Raw genomic sequence first — 19,886 nt, 5'->3', positions numbered from 1 at the left:
TAGAAAAAAAATTCATATTTTTTTCTAAATTTATATTACACATCTGAAGAATCAATGGTTCCGACAATACTATTCATAGTGGTCACTTTTCTATTTTTGGACTTTTAGCTGGACACGCAAACACAGACAACTGAGACATATATATATATATATCAAATCTGACAGTATATTTTCAAAGGAAACCTTGCTGTTTTTATTTTTATAAGGATACCTGTATTTAATGTTGACAAGTTTCATATTATTTAAAGAAATAACAATTATGTATGAAGCAGAAAAAAAAAAAAAAATCAACAGGATTCAAATTTTATCCAAAGAATATGAACTGCTTTAAACAATTGTAATTTTTCACACGATTGCTAAGAATAAGGTTAACAATGGTCAAATAATGCGGACATTATTTTTTCTCTATTTATGTTTGATTCATAAGATGCACAAAGTGACAATGTATTAAGTAAAAAGCAACTTTCAAATCAGACTAAGTGAACATTGCTTTTTAAACTACTGATTTTAAATACAAAATTTGGTATGCAAAACAGAGTATCCTTTTAAAATCAGGATTACATTCTACATGGTAAAATGAGCCTCTGTGTGTGAGGTTTGCTTTTATAAAAAAATTCCATTACTAGCCTAATTTTCTTAGTGGTCCATTTCTTCCTCTGTGTGGTCTTTGGTTTGTGCTGATCATATTTAGTAACTTGTATTTGTCTGTTGTATTTTGTTGCCTGAAATAAAAAACAATGTAAGATACTGACCCCATCCCTCCTGTTGGCTATTCAAAGAGCCTCTGCTGATCTGTATTGAACTCCATGGCTTATATATTTGTTTGGTGTTATTATTTCATGGTTTTGCTGGTGTATGTAGTCAACATCATGCCCAAGCTTATTTTATGTACAACATTGTCACAGGGAAAGTGTTTATTTCCTGCGTATATACAAATAACAATGCATTTATTAGATATTTATAATAAAGAATTTTGAAAACAAAGTTTCCAGGTCTATATACACATAGAACATAATAGAAAAATTAAGCCTTTGATTTGACTGAACACTGAATGTAATCTATGCATGTATGTGGATATAATATATATATTATAGTGATGGGATGATTTCAATATTTGTTCAGATTTTGATATAATTACCAATTTTGTTCTACACTTCCGATTCTGATACAATTATCCATTCAGATTTTTAAGTATAGTGTTTTTGTGAGCGCGAGGTGGGGGAGGGACATATTACCACAAAAATCCATGTAATATGTGCTTATATTTTCACAAATGTAAAAATACATTTATGAGCGAGATTTTCGTTTAACTGGTGGTTTAAAATTATTTCATCATTAACACTAGTTATGGAAAATGAAATTTTAAGCCATAACAAAGAAATAAAAACTGAATAGTTTTGGAGCATCAGAAAATAGGCACTTTTCTTTTTGATTCTGATAAGCCCAAGTCTTGATTCTCGATTCCAATTAATCGTCCCAACACACACACACGTGTGTATTTGTAAATTGTCAAAAAGTTTGGGGCAGAATTGCACTTTCATGACACTACTAATCCACATATAAGCTCAATTTCTTGCATTCAAAAATGTAAAATCTCACTCAGAAATAAAAATACTTAGTCCCCTTTTTTGGGGAACTGAATGTCCCCCCAACATAAAAATGGTGTCTCATTTTGCACTTGTGTGTGTGTGTGTGTGTGTGTGTGTGAGCAAATAAATAGGAACTGACTAATCTTTTTTATGAAATGGATTTTTTTCTTTATCGTAAGTCTTAAAGAATTCTTTCAGGTTGAACAATCAAAATAGACCTCTTTAAACCGTCCATTATTGGCCAGTAAACCCAAATCCTTTATATTACATGTAAATACAAACACTGAAATTCTCTAGATAAAAATCAAATCAAAATAGTTATTGTTTTTGAGCAAGATCTTACCTTGGAAAAGTGCATTATTTAACGATGCCCCTCCCTGCATACAATTTTATTTGCATTAAAAACTAGAAAAACAGATTAGATTGCCAGTATTTTCATTTGCTTATTACCTTTATTTTTAAAAATAAAAGATTTAAAATCCGTTTTTCTTTTAGAAAATTGCCTCAAAAAATTTAAAATACTATTCTTTTTCTCTCCTGAGAAATACGGATTCCTTTACTCTACAATTCAGGGATGTGTGCCTTGTTCAATGTAATTTTTAGTTTCCTACAATTATGAAGTTATTAACAGTTTTGAGATGCGCCCAAACACCTATTAGTCTTTCATGCTGAAATTTTAAATGACGACTTGTGTTATGCACATGTTTATCAAACTACCTGCTTAATTGTTTTTTCTAAATTTAATAAGGCAGCATTTGTATATATATCCACATATCTTTATGCGAAACTGTCGGTTGATCACTTAAATTTGAAACAGCAAATTGAATGGACTCACCTTAATATCTGTTCTTGCTAATTGGCAAGAATTCATAAATTATGTCATTTACTTTTCGCTTTTCTACAAACTCGATTTTTCGATTCTAGCATTTGCTTATATTTGCCCACTTCCCATTCGTATATCTAGTTTGCCGTCCACTCTTTCATCTATATAACTTGTTGCCAGATTATAAATACAAAGAATTTTCAAAATGTCTTTCGACAAAGCAAACAAATCTGTTGCTCAAGAGAGAAAGGTGATGAATGACATTATTTGGACAAAGAAGCATTTCAGGTTAATTTTCAAAAGAGAGAAGAAGTTTATTCAGATAACACATTGTGTCATTATCAAATACAGTCATCATCAAGTATAGTCAGATAGTGTAGGTATGTGAAGTGGTTGAATTTATTATAGTAGTTCCAACTATGTAAAGCTGTAGTTACTAAACAAAACAAAAAAAAGACTGACCCCCTTAATAAAAAAAGAAAAAAAAAAAAAGGGGGAAGAAGAGGTTTTTTTTGTTTTTTTTCCTTTTCACTTGCTTCCTTTCGTTTTCTGTAAACAGTTTTATTTTTTTTTTTTAATCCCCCAAAATAATACCTTTTTCGGAAGCTAAACAATCCTGTTATCTTCTGTAGATGTCAATCACTGTCATGGAGACAATGCAAAAAAAGAGAGAGAAAGAAAGAAAAGAGGAGGGTGGAAAGATGTGGATTGGTAGAGATGAGATAGGGGAGGGTTGTGAGAGAGAGTAAAAGAGAAAGATAGAGAGACTTGTTTAATATTTTTTGTTTTGTAGCTGATGTTTGCAACAGCAGTAGCATAGAAGTACCACCAAAAGACAGTGGCTATTTTGCCTGCACAAGTTGTAGCTAATATTGGAAGATGTTTTTATTCAGAGTGCGGTTAATCACAATTTTTTTCTTTACCCCCCCCCTCCTGTTTTGGTGTAGACGGTACTCTATACTGGCAATACGCGCCTGTGCTCGCATCACCAGCATCCTTTTGTTTTGTACTGAAGTTGTAGTAATAGAAGTCGTAATCTGTGGTCGCAAAACATAGTGAAAGGTTGGCACAGCTGGCAATCATCTCTGTTGAAGTAATCTGTCAATAGCAGCATTCACATCACCAAGCGTAGCAGTTAAAGCTGAAATGAGAAATACAAGAGTCAGTGAAAATCAAAAATGGTTAAATCATTAGAGATTAGCTCAATCTGTGTAAATTACACATTTTAAATTATTGCAATACAATCCGTTCAGCATACTAAATTTTTAAGAAAAAAAAAAAAAATCAATTCAAACAACCAAAATTTGCTAAAATTACAGCAATTCTATAATCTATACTTTGATATATTTTTTGATTAAATGAATTTTTTTAAAATTTTACTATTACTCTCTTCTACAAAAGAGTCAGCTAGAAATTAAAAAAAACTTATGAGATTTTCTTAAAAAATGAGTTAAAATATAGTTGTTCAGTGTTCCTCACTCTTTTTGCTTAACGGTTCACAAAAAAAAAAAAAAAAAAAAAAAAAAAAAAAAAAAAAGCGAAAACAAATGAAATAATATTTATTTAAATGTTATTTCATATTACTCAAGTTGATGTATTACACACACACATATATATATATATATATATATATATATATATGTAAAAAACGATAAGAGTACATTTTTTCATTTCCCAGTTAATTTCATTCTTGCACAAATGACATACATACCATTTGTCACACTGGATAAAAACCACAGAAAATATTTGCAGGTGAAATTAATCATCACTCTATAGTGTAAGAGGTTAATCCATGCATACTTTTTATGTCATGAATGTGTTTTCAAATCAAATTCTTATATTTTTTTAAAGCTTCTACTCATCTAAAACGTTTAACAAGGAAAATTATTAAAACTGAACCGCATAATGGATGTACGAACAGATGAATGCAAGTATTAAAAATTGAAACAAACCTCTCATATTAGCTTCTCTATCGACAAATCCCATTGCTGCTAGCTGTTCAAGCTGCGGACCAAAACGTTGCTCAGGGGGTTGGCCCTGTGAAGAAGAAAAAGAAAAAACATAAAAGATTTGGGTAAAAAAACAAAAAAACAAAAACAAAACAAATGTGAATATTTTTAGCATCAGAAATTGACATGCATCTTTGCATGATTTATTTATTTATTTTTTTATTGTAAAAAGTCATTTATTTGTAAGCTAATGATTTATACAATTATTAATGGTTAACTGAATGGAATCAAATAATTAGTCATCTAGTTTCTTTCATTTATACTATCATGCAGAGTTCGCCTGTTTTTCTTTGTGTGTGTGTGTGTCTGGAAATATACTTTATTTCCTTATAATATATACCAATCCTTATTTAAGAAGCTTGATGTAATTACAGAGCAATAAATGAACGAATGAATGACAGATCTATATTCCAAAGTTCATGATGTTGACCATCTTACAATTGGAAGAGAAGCTGTAAATACCTTGTTTACATTATGCTATTGGAATATATGAAAATGGCATAATGAAAAGATATTTACAGCTTCTCTTCCAATTTTCGGATTTTAATCATGTCAAAAACGCACTTTATCTCTTTTTGATGGATTGATTGTTGCTATTTCTTCTGAGGAGTTAAGGGCAAAGTAGATTCACTGATTGATATAATAAGTGGTTGACTTTGTGCTATGAAACAGATACTGTCAAGAATTGTAAATGCCAACTGAATTAAAGGAATAAATTCTAAGATGGTCAACATCATGAACTTTGGAATAAAGACTTGTCATTCATTTATTACATACATACATACATAGTACTATTTTTCTTTTTTTTTTTTTAAATTAACACCATTGTCTCAGGTTGCAGATTTGGCAATTATTGGTTATTTTGAGTTTATCTTGATTTAGCAATTTATCATGAAGATACTGAAACCCAAGCAGCGTTTGCAAATTGCAAATGATACGATCAATTTACTGAAAGAAACATTTGATGAACAAATAACCTCATGAAATGGAAGCATTAACTGAATACCTTAGTCGTGCAATTTAAACTCATTAACTTATTTTTTTTGGAGATAAAAGGTAAAATCCCATGTCTACGCTGATAAATCAGACATAATAGATCACTTGAAAGACAATTTGATGCATGATTGCTGAAATATAGCCTAATTTAATGCATACAGTTTGTAAAAATTGGAACTCAAGATTATGATATATACAGGAAATTATATTTAAATTATAAATGCCAAAAATTAATGTTTAGAATAAACCACATATTTGTATAATAAAAATATTTTTGTGCAATTTATTTTAATTTAAACTTCCTCACCTCTAAAATAAAAAAAAATAAAAACTCTTGATGAGGTCTTGTTAATTTAAGACATGCTTCAAATTTGTGCCAGTTTCATTTCGTCGACACAATCAAAAGGTGGCATATTATCACATCAAAAAACATTGGTCATCAACGTAGATATTGACACTTTCTTTCACCACATATACTGAATATATGTCACCATTCCTCAGTATATATATTTTAAGTTTTTTGTAAATAATTATGTGCATGGATAACTTGTGTACGTAAAAGTTATTAAAACAAAAATGTCTTGTTGAAAGGGATGACTTCATGCATGCATTGAATTACACATATTTTTTAAAATTTAATTGTCTGATATACTTCTTCAAAATAATTTAAATTAATGAAATTTAAGGTTAATATTTCAGTTTCACTCCTTACAAGATCTACATGCATGCAAAAGCCAATTGTCCTAACCTTTAAAAACTCATCTATAAAATAATAAATTTTATGTGAAATGGTTAGATTTCAAATCTAGAATTCTTATTATATGCAAGGCAAAGAATACATTTCAATAAGTATATCTCCTTAACCTATAGGTTTTTGATGTCTACCCATGGTCTTTATAAAATACTACAACCAATAATATTTTGTAAGACCAATAATCACTGGATTCAATACCAGTAGATCTATTGCATTACATTATTCTGTGTGTGTGTGTGTATATATATATATATATATATATATATTTATTATACATACACACATACATACACACATGTGCCTCTATGCAAATAGCTTTTGCTTTATTGAATGTTTTGTAAAATAAAAAAAATTTCCGAATGCCAAAGGAGGAAATATTAGCGTTTGCCTTTTTAATTGTATTGTCTATTTTCAGACTCTGGAAATCTGTTAAAACCAGGGAAACCTCATATATGCTGAAATCCCAGGTGTGCCCATTTATTACAAATATTGAAATTTCAAAGGGCCACAAAAGAATTCATTGGTTTTTCTTTGCTTCAGTTATTAACAAAAGATTAAAATGTTCAATTGATGAAGAAACTAAAAATACATTCTGGTGGATTTAATGTTATTATTTAATTATTTTTTTAAAATGGCTACATTTTATGCTATTGCATAATTGATTTCATTAAATATCAGATTAATGATAAAAAAATTAAATTTAACGTGTAATTTTATCAGTCACATTAACGTATGAAGTAGTTGCTCCTAATTAATGAATTGTTGAACTGGAAATCAATGAGCTTACCATCTGTCCCTCGGCCATCATTTGTACCATTTGGGCCATCAGGTTGCTAAAGGCGTCGGCATTTGGAGTAGAAGTTCCAGTCAAAGGAGTGGTGCCCTCACCAGTTCCAGTACTGCCTAGAGTAGGAGCAGTGGTAGTTCCAGTGCCACCACTACCACTGACTGGTGTGGTAGTGGTACTAGCAGTAGTTGTAGTTTCAGATGCTGTAGTGGCAGTGGTAGTTGTAGTGGCATCAGTGGCTGCCGTAGTTGTAGTGGCTGCTGTAGTGGTGGTTGCACTTGTGTTGGTAGTGGTGCTTGAAGGAACTGTAAGTCCAGTAAGTCTATGTTGAGGGGGGGAAAAATTCATAAGTCATCATTTTAGCTAAGTGATCATATAACAAAAAAAAAAAAAAAAAAAAAGAATTCATACAAAAATAACATTTCTCATTTGATGAAAAATCAGACGTTATAATATTGAAAGTGTTTAAAATATTTCAAAATTTAATTTACATCTATATTTCACCAACAAAAGGGCTTATATCTCTTGGGTCTTAATTTGCCTAACATTAACAAAAGAAAAAGCTGCCTTCACTCCAGAGATTGTACCGAGGTTTTTGTAAATGGTAGGCCTCTCCACTAAAAATAACATGACCTGCTAACGTCACAGATGAAGTCCTAAGCTCACGGACCTACAGTAATGACTATTGCAAAGGATGGTTATTTTTTATTTAAATTCTCAAAGAAATTACTTGGGAATCCATAAAATTGGTCCCAAAATTATTGCATTTTATTTTCCGAAAAATACAAAGTTATTTTACATTTAGACACATTTAAAAGTAAGTATTTTTTATCAGGAAAATAGCGAAGTTTTATATTTGTTAAAAGTTTATTTAATTATTAATTCACATGTGACTTTAATTATAAGTTAAAAATGAACGAGTTTTCAAGTGATTTCAAATGAGATTTTTTTTTTTCCCCAGTCATTTTTCTTGATAATACAGCAAACAATGTTGAATTATTTTTCTTTCAACTGTAAATTTTCTTATAAGGATAAAAAAAAAAAAAGTAAATTTTTGGTCAAAAAGTTGAAATTTTTTATTTTTCAGCTTTTAAACCTGTTAAATTTTTATGGATGATTTTTTTTCCAGTCTGTTCTCTTCTATATAAATAAAAGAGTATGTATGGTTAAATATTTAATGGATTTAAAAACTCTTAAACTACTGGTAATATAACATTGAAATTAACAGGAAATAATAATCACACACCAAGGATGTAGCAATACACATGAAAAAATTGAAATGGCTTAACATATTTCAATAATGGCATACATAGAAAGAGCTTGATGATCTAAGAAAGAATCTTAAAACTTTTAAAATCCAATTAAAATTAAGGATGTTATGACTTTTTTGTGCCTTACACATTTGGATATTTTTCTCTCTTTAAGACTATATGCGTTTTATCACATTTTTTGCACTACTTTTTCAGTAAAAATGCTATATCTTTGTTAAAACACAAGATTAAGTAATGAAATTTGCCATATAAGTATTTTTGTGCTAGGAATCAGAATATACTACTGAAAATCTCCAGAAATTAATGGTTTCCAAATAATTTGCAATAAATGCATATAAATACGCTGCAATTCCTTAAAAATGCCATGTATGTATTAAAAGTAAAGATGTTAGAGAATTCAGTGCTAATGCACTTACTGATCCATGCTATATAAATCATATTTTCAAGTTTACTTAAAGTTTTTTTTTTTTTTATTCGATTGTAAGGTTAAAGTACAGAATAGGTAAAAAACACCCTCCCCTCCCCATGTTAAGAATGGCTTTCAAAATAACATTATTTGAGCACGGATCAATAAGTGCATGAGTACCGAGAATTCAAAGCTGAATTGTAATGCATTCTATGTACAAGAAACTTAAATCTAGGACTGTTTAAAAATGAATATATTACAATATTTCATTATTGTAGATGAACACCGTCCATTAACCTCTCCCCAGCTGACCACTTCTCCAAAATATGTGATTCTACCTTTTTAGACAATTATGTGTTAACACTGATAAACTTTAATAAAAAATAAAAATTATTTTAGAATTTAATGTAAAATGATTCTCCATTTTGAGCCATTCTAGCATTTTAGGGCAGTTAACCATTTTTTATACAGGAGATAAATCATGTGCGTTTTTTAATTTTTTTTTTCTAAAGACGATTATGTGTGGTTTTAAGTGTTTTTTTAAAGAGGGGTTTTAGTGCAATTGTGGGAGGATGGGGAAACTTGCCACTTTAACTTTGAGTTAATTGTAGGGCTAAGGGAAATCGTGTGAACATCTTGAAGATGACAAATTTATGGTATGACAAATTTAATGTAAAATAAATAATTCACCATCTCAAGATCATTCTGTTACAAGAACAAGTCGCCTTTTCTTGTGAGGGAGTAAATATGAGATTAGCCGAGGATTCGAACCTGCGAATCTAGGATTGAAATTGAGAATTCTGATCATAAATTAAAATAAATAATACAGAATGTTATTGAAAATGGAATGTAGAATTACCATTTTTTAGTTCACATAAAATAGTTAGATATCTGTTTATTGAAAAAGGAATGTGATAATACAATTTTGTTTCTGTTAATGAAATTAAAATAAGGAATCTAGATCCGAACAATAGAAAATATTAAATATATTTGTAAAGTGGGTTAGGAAAATTAAGTTAGAAAAATCGGTTTGTAAACATGTAAGGAGCGATGCATGCTTAGACACATGAGGCATGTCTGGCCACGGGATCGGTATGCACGTGTTTGGTCATGCAATGACGTCATGAGTTCTCAATACAGAGAGCTTTAGGTCAGTAAGTCAGTCAGAAGCTAGGGAGTCAGAGATAAGTCAGACCAGGACAGGGTCGGACAGACAGAGCTGACATCGAACCTTGGAAGCGAAGGGGAGAAGAAAGAAATCATGTAGAGACTTTGAATTCCTTGATGCAAAGCCATTGACCAGTCGAATGAAATAAACGAACAACTTCATAATTTTGTATCTGCGTCTTCGTGTTATGTTATTCAACAGAAAGATATTGTGAATTTGTATTATAGACTTGTGTTCCACTCATCTGTATTTATAAGACTGTGTATAAACTCATCTAAGAATGTGTCTATGATCTTAAGAATGCGTCTCCCTCTCAGCTATTAGAAACAATGAATGTTCATTCATTATGATAAAAGACTGGAAATCCTCATCTCAAAAAATGTGTTAAGAAATATGTGTTCATGTTTATAGAAACACTCCCATTGTCAGAACTGTCAAAAGTATAAATGTCAATCTCCTCAATCTATCTATCTATAGATATATATAAATAATCCACCTCTCAATGTCTATTACATGTTCCCGTTGGCACTATATTAAAATGTCCCTGTCTCTCTTTATATATAGCCTGTCTATCTCACACTAATATAATCTCTCTAATATGAACAGTTATTACATAACAATTCTAGTGTTTTAAGACAGTTGACCAATGAATGTTTTCATGGGAGGTAAATCATATGCATTTTTCTTTAAAGTTTTCTTTTAGACACTTATTTAGCTTACAGAGGAAGGTTGTTTAGTGGGGAATTTGCCACTTGAACCTAGCATTATTGTTGGGGTTAAAGGTTTTTAGGAGGAGGCTTGCCACTTAAGAGGTAGGTTTAAGGGAGTTTTTTTTAAGAGGTCATTTGACACTTATTTACATTTAGTGGTTCATAATTATTGACTTTTGAAAGTGTCTTGGATTTTGAACCTCAAATTACTTTTAAATATGTTAATTATGTAAATGAGGGTGTGAAATTTTACAAGAATTATGACAAACAGAAAAATAAGTTTTAGTTAAACAAGTTACATCACTAACAGAAAATGTGACTTAATAGCATCAAGTATTTTTTTTTCTGTTTAATTCACCGTTAAAAACTAATGCAATAGATAAAAGTGTACGCAAGTGAATACTTTTAAGAGATTAGAAAGGCCTATAAAACGGTGCTCTTCTAATTTCCACACCTAATGATTGCTTTCTAGCTATGCTAACAGAGTGCAGTTCTTTTATTTTTTATGGCGGCTTCAAATAACCATAGACCAATCAGAAAAAAGGTTAATTTTTATTTTTTAAGTTTATTATCATTTATATTTAGATACATTTTTATTTTTAGTTTATATTTAATAAAAATATCAGAAATACGACACCACAATACATTTAGAAAGCTTATTTTCTTGTCTTTTCAACAATATAAATTTTTTAAAATTTGACCAGAAATTGCAAGTTGAACAAAGTTCATAATGCCGGACAGGTTGAGATTGCATATATTATTCCTTAATTGGAATTCATTTTTGAGATGAGCATTATATATATATTAATTTAGTTTTATTTTGGACTATTATTCTCATCTTTATTTGTTGTTTTTTTTCATCTTTATTGGTTGTTGTTTTTCACAACGTTTCAACCAACTATTCCTCTGGCCTTCGTCAGGTGGTAACCGCGACGGATAGGAACTTCGAATCTCCTAACTGCATTCTCAGCAATCACTGCCATCTGTAGTTGTTGTCGTCTCACCACGTTTTGGCCAAGTAAACCTCTGGCCGGCTTTGGGTAGGATTGAAACCGCTATCTTCAGACATAGATAGACGTTGAATCTCTACAGTTCCAGATGAGCATTGTCTGAAGATAGCGCTATCTTCAGACATAGATAGACGTTGAATCTCTACGGTTCCAGATGAGCATTGTCTGAAGATAGCGGTTTCAATCCTACCCAAAGCGTGCCAGAGGTTAATTGGCCAAAATATGGTGAGACGACAACAACTACAGATGGCAGTGATGGCTGAGAATACAGTTAGGAGATTCGAAGTTCCTATCCGTTGCAGTTACCACCTGACAAAGGCCAGAGAAATAGTTGGCCGAAACGTTGTGAAAAACAACAACGAATAAAGATGAAAACAACAACCAATAAAGATGAAAATAATAGTCCAAAATAAAATTAATAGGTTGGGACTGTTTTAATTATTCTGATAACTGAATAGCTCTAATTAAACTAATTATAGTCTTATAACAAAATAGCTCTAACTAAAAATGTAAGAACATTTTTTATATTCATATTTTCATTTATTTTTCCCTGGAGTAAAAAGTTAAAAACCATCTGTGTACAGCCATGTTATCACTAATAGTATTACTACTGCAAATAGTTTTTCCATCCAAACTCGGAAAGAATTTTTTCCAGGTATCATTTTAAATTGCTAGCTACCACAAGAGAAAACAACATACAATTATACTTTTAATGGATAAGAACAGTAAAAATTTACAGAACAGTGGGTGTCCGAAGACATTCACTGTTAAAATTTTCAATACTCATACTGAAGTCTTTTTAACAATAAAAAAAAAAAAAGAAAATGAGTGGTCAAAAGTATTTCGGACACCCCAAACTATTAAAAATGACATCTATTCTGATTGGTTCCCAAATTTCATGACAAAATTCTTAATATAAATGCGGTACAGGCATTTACAAATCAGAGGATCTTTACAAAATCTGACTGAAGAATAACTTAAAATATTGCAGCATTAAGAATTGATTATATAATGTTATAAATTGAATTTTAAAAAAATTCTTAAATGCTGCAATATTTTAAGTTATAAATTTATATTTTTTTTTTACTAGAATATCGTCCTTTTCTTTTCCAGTTTTAACAACTAGTCCTTTACTTTTCCATGTTTAAGCTTAACCATATTACTTTTCATGCTCGCATTTTTCTATTGTAATTCATGATTTTTTCAGGCTTCCAGTAAATTCACTTGTTCTTTGTTTTATTTCAGTCTTATTTTAATACTCCCCCCCACAATTATCTCCCTTTCATTCTTTCTGTTTCACTTGTTACTTTGTTACTTCTCTTTTCACAAGAATGGTGAATTAGTAGCGACAGGGTTGCTATGGAAACCAGTAAAAAAAAAAAAAAAAAAAAAAAAAATATCGCTTACCTCCTTACCTTTTTTTTTTAATTTTTTTTTTTTAAACGATTTTGAACACCAGTAAATTTATAATAACTTTTGTTTTATTGAACGAAAATTGTAAAATTTTTTCATGATATAGCTGAGAAGGTGATCTATAAACTATAATGGTTTTGAAATTTGGTCGAAAAATGAGTGAGCGGTGAAGCTTTAAAGCAGTTCTAAATGACTATGATATCTTTGTTCGGTGATAAGTATGTTCACCATAAAGGCTTTTTTTTTTTTTTTTTTTTTTTTAAATAACAACCTAAAATTCAGTAATTAGGTTTTGCTATTTGTGCAGAACACTGGATGTGCCAAAATAACCTTTTTATTTAGAAAGATATTTTTAACTAAATTATCCAAAAGATATTTCTGTAAATTTGATTTAAAACAATATTTCTACACTAGTATTTGAATTTAAGTCATCTTAAAAATTATTTATTGTTCAATTTTAATTTGTTTAATCATTGTTTGTGCATTCTCTAAATTCATAATTCAGTTTTTGCTGTATTTGATTGTCTCTTGCTTCAAACATGCATGAATTTACATAATTCTTGTTTTTACCTTTTAATTTATATTGAATAAAATTTAGTTTCAGTATAAATTAAATTGTATTTTTTTTTAAATGCAATTTTTTAAGTAAATGATAAACATATTTTAGTCTTAAATCCATGAAACAAATTGTTGATGTACATAATGTTTCACAGAAACTACACACTACTTTCCCCTTTTGAATTTTTTTTTTTCAATTAATATTGAATAAGTTCAGTTTCAGTATAGTGTCTCTTATTTTTCTATTTGAGGTAAACACATTTTTGAACATGGTGAGGTTTGGTACAGGTTTTAGAATATACTTGACTAAGTAGTTACTAATAGCAGTACGTGTGCAGCTTTTGCTTTTAGTAAGCGTGTGTGTATGCGTGTGTTAGATATGCCAGATTCTGATTTAATACTATATCTCATCTTTAATCTGATGGCAATTCTAGGTTTTCTTTTTCAACTGTTATATAATGATGTTCATGTAATTTCTTGGTTGAAAACATATTGGACACTGTTAGCCACATTCTTTACAGATATTTTTTTTTTACCATAGTCACTACTTGAGGTTAATGGGTACCGTGATAGTCGGTGATGGTAGAAATTGGATAAGTTCATTTATTTTAGAGAATGGCTCATCAAAAACTTTCTTTACATTGGACTTAAAGGAGACTTAAGTTAGGTGGAAATCGGCTCTGCAGTTGTGTTTCACAGATGAGCAGTTCTAGGAAAGAAACTCTGCTCATGGAATTTTAGCTTAGTTTTATGCAGATAAAGTTAAGGAAATTGCTGATAATGATTGTAGCTAGTCTGCTACGAATGCATTACAGAGAAAAGCTTAGTCAAGCATCTAAATAGAGCAGAAATAGGCTTGCGTCTATGAGCAGAAAAGGACATTGTCCACTAGATTTCAAAGTCAGTTTAGTATCCTATCTAGGCAAGAAAGAGTGCTCTGAGCAGCATCTTGCCATATGTGGCAACAGTGCTCCATCTTAGGACGTATTTGGCTCTTATACAGGTAGAGGATTTCATCAGCAGTGAGATAACTACTAGAGTGATAGAATGATCTAACCATTTTCTTAATAACCATGGCAACAGATTTGATGTATGCGTTCCATTTTAGATCAGGAAAGAAGGTCAGTCCAAGAAGCTAATCAAAGCATGGTACTTAGTTTTGTAGTTTGCTGTGTATAGACATTGAAGAGTAGTTATTTTAGTTACTTCTTTTGCAATTATGTCAGATTTGCGACATCAACAGGACCACCACTATACCGGTGTCTGACAGTGTTCCAATATTTCATTATGAAAAAAATCATTTCAATTTTCCTTCTTGATTCACGTTAAGGTTAGGAAAAGGGTCAGAGAAAATTATATTTTTCCTTCCTCGAACCCGTAATCATTTCCAGAACCATTTTAATAGCTTGTTATTCACCTATGTAGATGAAAACATTATTTGCTAGTTTAATCCAATTTCTTTAAGGATGTATATATTGGTGCCTATCGCTGAAGAATTTTTTTCACCCATCTGTATAAATAGCAGCATGATCATGGCATTTGTCACTAGAGTTATTTAAATTCACTTTGGGCTGATAAGGTTATTAGTTTTGTTTTTTTGTTTGTGTCAATATTATGTCTATCGTGGGTTGTTTGTTTGATTTGGTATTAGATGCTAGAGGTACCTTGCTTATTGCAAAGGATGTTGTCAGAGTTTTTACTGTGTTAGCGCTTCTTTGAGGCAGAGTGCAAATGAAGACTAGAGTTTATTATTACTGTTATAAAATTGAGTATATTGAAGATTTTAATTTTGATATGTTGGGTTGATTGGGCTAAATTTGTTTTAATGCATATTGAAGATAATTTTTCCTCATCTAAGAATTAAAAAAAGGTGGTTTGTTGACTTTTTTTATATAAACTTTGCATGGTTGAAGTGCTTTAAAGCTTAGTTTTAAACCTTGCAAAAATGCATGCAGGAAGTTTTTGAAAACTAAAAGCCATTTTCATCTCTTATCAAGGAAATTCTGTATATGTCTTTGAGTGATGACAAATCTGTGATGATGAATAAGTTATTGAATGTTTGGAATTTTTAAGTTAAAGACTGTATTATTTGAATTTTTCGGAATAGTTCTCATTTTCAGTTATTTTCACATTTTGGTTGATGTAACCTCTGACTTTCAGGTGTATCTTGTAGAACTCAAGAATCTTTATAGTGTCGTCCATAAAGTACTTAATTCGGTTGTAGGTTATTCATCTGGAGGTCGAAGTTTCACTCATTGCGGACAACATTCAAAAATACAATTGCAAATTATTTACAACTTCTACTCAGTCATGGCCGATGGAACGTGCAGATTTCCGTGTTTAAGATAGCAGGTTGGAGGTTACATCAGCCAAAACATTATGTGAATAATATTCAAGATGATAAGAATAATCAGAATATGATTTGTCCCTTTTATTCTTAAAATTATCTATATTAGTTCTTTTAAATCTAATCAGATAATTTGTTTTAAAAATATATCCAGGTATTAAAAAATAAATTTATGATTTAATAAGATTTACAGAAAAAAAATTGTTTCATTATAATTTAAAAGCGATCTGAATATTATTTAAAGTTAAAAATAATATAAAAAAATTAGAAAAATAAAAAAATTGTACCTAGGGAAAAAGCCAGGCGCTTCACTTTGCAATTGCTGCAATGCTTGTTGGATTTGCATAACTGCCTCAAGTGCACGTGGATTGCTCAGCAAAGTTTGCATCTGCGGATCCTGAAGCTTTTTACAAGAACAAGAAAAACAAAAGAAATCAGAAGAGTTTAATGTGTAAATATTTTTAAAAATAAGACGATGGAAAATATTAAAATTAGTTAAAGACAAAAATCAAGCTAAGCCATTAAATTAATATCCTTGCATGAAATACAAATTGAAGTTTATTCTTACAAATTTTCCTCTTGCAAAGTTAATCGGTTCAGTAAACAGAACTGAACAAGGCAGGAAAATTATTTGATCTTTATAAATTAAAGATTGTTTAAAAACTTGTATTTATGGCTGTATAATAATAGGCGGGGATTCAGATTTTGCAGGAACCAGAAGTTCTTTTGGTTATTTTCTTTTTTTTACATTATAAATTAATCCAGATTTCGAGCTGGGATCAAAGTACAACATCTGTTCTGTTCATGGTGAATGAAGGTGAAATTAGAGACCAAGGAAATTTTTATTTTTCCCCCAATCCAGATTGTCCCTTTTAGAGTGTTAGATCCCCCTTCCAGCACCACATAAAAAAAAAAAAAAAAAAAACGACCACGTTTATAACGCTGCCTTAGTGGGAAGGCTAATCAATAGGGATTTCTCCATCTGATAAGAAAATTTCTCGGCCATATAAAATATTTGAAGAATTCACATCAAGACAGAAATATTCTGAATCATAAAACTTAATCAGTGCAAGTAAATTGTATAAATTTTTCATTTAATATAAAACTGTTTAATTTTTTTGTGTTTTGCCGAAATCAGAGTAAACAATATTACTACCAATAAAAAAAAAACTTTAACATACCTGATTCATCATGGTGGGAAGGTACCGAGAAAATGTATCTTGAAACTGTGGATTTGAAGCAAACATTGGATTGTTTCCGAGGATCTGATAATAGAAAACATTTAATAGTAATAAATAAAAAGTGTCATTCGATTATTGTTTGAAAGAGAAAAGATTTTGATCTTGTTGGAAATATTTGTCTGCCGAGTACTTAAAAATACTGATGATCAGTCTCCTGTGCAACATGATTAAATTGTTGAAATGCATGATAACTCAAGTTATGCATTTCAGCAAATGCAACTCATTTAGTGACAAACCATGTAGATTTTGTCCTGCTTTGTTAATATCACATAGGATCAGTAAATCTCTTGAAGAGAATTTGTAAAATAGCTACAGACATTAAAAGTCTTTGAAAGGATCTGGGGAAAAAAGGTTTCTTAAAAGACTTATCTATACAATATCTAGCAATAGCTCCACAACCACCAAATTCTCTGATAGATCTATAAATGTAGTTAATGGTTGATGAGCAGAAGTGTGAAACATCAATGTTGGCATGCTTGAAGGATCTATTCTGTATCTTCGTTAATGATCTTCAAAGTCAGATTCTGATATTTATTGACATCTGCACCAATGACAACTGTTTATGGCAGCACATAGTTTTTGCTTTTTGTTTGTAGAGCAATAGCTATCGACATTAAAAGTTTTTGAAAGGGTACAAAGGATTTCTTAAAAACATTTATCTGTAAAATATCTAGCAACAGCTTCACAACCACCAAATTCTAGTAGTCATCACTATGGCTCGATTTGACAAGGATTGAAACCATAACTACATTTACTACAGTGTTGCATTTTACTAATAGACTACAAAGCCTTGCCTGAAAATATGTATATTTTTATCACTTAAATATTAAGCTAATTTTGTTAGCTAGCTGTATGAAATTGACATTAAATATTGGGGAATACCTAGTTGAAAAGCAATCAGCAATGGGTGAATCTACAGCGGACAAATGCGGTGGGGATTTAGATTTAACTCGTTACGATATCAAGAAGTCAAAATCAAAATAGGTTAGTCTATTAAAAGAAGCAAAAAAGATAAACTCACTTGCTGTGCCATTTCTGGATTGGCAGACATGGTTTGCATCATTGTTTGGATGTATGGTGCCTGCAGCATGTTTTGAATCAATTGAGGATTTTGTGTCATTTGTGTTAACAAACTTTGCATACCAGGAGTATTAAACATACCTTAAATAGAAAACATAAAAATTGAAAGACAACTTCATTAAAAAAAAATAAATAATTTGTACTAATATCATTTAGTTTTAAAAATCTGAAATTCTATTTCTTATAAAATCAGATTAGAGATATTCGTTGATCAAAAGGGGAAATCTAATTGTTAACATTAGAAAGTTTAGTGGCAAAAATATAGACAATCCCCAAGTAATATGAAAACGCAACTGCAATTTCACTTCTATTGCATATAAGACTTAAACTTTTTTTTTTTAAACATAAAATGGAAGTGAAGATTTTTGGTACATTTAGTATGGAACATCTAAGTTAGCCAGCTTCATTTATTAATAGTTTAATGTTAACAAATCCTCTTGTATTAAAAGAGTGAAAGTTTCAGAAGTTATTTACATCCAATAATTTTATAAATAGAAATCAAAAGAACATTACTATAATAAGAAAATTAGTTATGATTTATAACAATTTAATGACCAAACAATACTGCAATGATTAAATTTTGTTTAAAAAATTATAGAAGTAAAAACTCCAGGGCAATACCGGATACTTACAACTAATTTGAAACTGACTGGATAAGAGAATTGTTAACGAAAAATAATCAGAAACATTGGAGCTTACCAAATGGTCCACCAGCTAAAGGATTGGATGCATCACCACTGGTAGTGTCGGTCTGAGTGGGTCCCCCACCACCACCACCTGTTGTGGAGCCACCACCACTGCCTCCACCACCTCCTCCTGAAGGCCTAGGAGCCCATGGATTAGGCAGAGGGTCATTATTCTCTCTACCAACTTGCTCATTGGCTTGGTTGCCTTAAAAAAAAAAAAAAAAAAAAAAAAAAAAAATTTTAATTAAAATAATTTTATTTACAGGAGAAAAATTTTTTTTTTAAATGTCACCTTTTTATATTTCTGAATTTTGAAATAAGGATTGATACTATGGGTATACAGAATACTATTTTCATCTTGATTGTTATTTGCACGTCATAAATAATAGTTACTATCATATGTATACTAGCAGAATTCCTGGCATTGCCTGGTCGTAAAATACATTTAAATATTACATTCCAATTCATGCAGATTTCATATTTGTTATTACAAAGCCAATTGTCAATTGATTATTATATGCTACCTAATATATAGTAATTTCAAAAGTAAAAAGAAAATGACTTGTGTGCCATCAATTGAAGCAAAACCATAGCTCTTCAGTCTTATCCGTTAATGCACGAGCAAAAATCTATACATATACAAAAAAAACAAAAACAAAAAAAAAAAAACCTTCAATCTATAAATTTTAATTAGCCATGTGGCATCATGGATAAAGTACTAGTTAAATTCAGTTGTAAGCCACACTCTTCTGGAGGTTGAAGATTCAAACTTCAATGTGGGTGATACAAATTACTTGAAACTTCTAACCAGTCACGGCTGACAAAACAAAAGTGTGTTACTCTGAATTAAATAAAAGATTTTGTTCAAAATGTCTGGAGATTCCAGAGCTCAACAGGATACATCTGAAGAAAATTGGTTGGTTGTTTTACGGCATATCAACCTTTTTCAGGTTATTTAATGTCGAATCTAGTTATTTTGAAGAACGATTTTTAATGGAGTATATTTGTTTTTAAGTCGGATTCTATTTAATCCATAGT

General features: G+C 30.4%; 1 protein-coding gene across 2 annotated transcripts in view; it reads right to left on the bottom strand.

Annotated features, from left to right (window-relative positions):
* Positions 1-2,694: 2,694 nt before the first annotated feature.
* Positions 2,695-19,886, bottom strand: part of LOC145297543 (ubiquilin-1-like) — a 93,969-nt gene continuing 76,777 nt past the window's right edge. For both annotated transcript variants that reach the window (XM_080143506.1, XM_080143505.1), the window contains 7 exons: positions 18,862-19,053; positions 18,104-18,243; positions 17,023-17,106; positions 16,129-16,244; positions 6,959-7,280; positions 4,365-4,449; positions 2,695-3,553 (listed from right to left, as the gene is read on the bottom strand). In XM_080143506.1, the coding sequence (XP_079999632.1) occupies positions 3,492-3,553; positions 4,365-4,449; positions 6,959-7,280; positions 16,129-16,244; positions 17,023-17,106; positions 18,104-18,243; positions 18,862-19,053 (1,001 nt within the window). In that variant the 3' untranslated portion in view covers positions 2,695-3,491. The remainder of the gene's footprint in view (positions 3,554-4,364; positions 4,450-6,958; positions 7,281-16,128; positions 16,245-17,022; positions 17,107-18,103; positions 18,244-18,861; positions 19,054-19,886) is intronic.

Source organism: Euprymna scolopes, chromosome 18 (assembly GCF_053919585.1).
Source record: "Euprymna scolopes isolate OS-2025 chromosome 18, ASM5391958v1, whole genome shotgun sequence".
Taxonomy (NCBI): domain Eukaryota; kingdom Metazoa; phylum Mollusca; class Cephalopoda; order Sepiida; family Sepiolidae; genus Euprymna; species Euprymna scolopes.
Note: the sequence above shows the minus strand (reverse complement) of the source record. Positions and strands in the feature narration are given on the sequence as shown.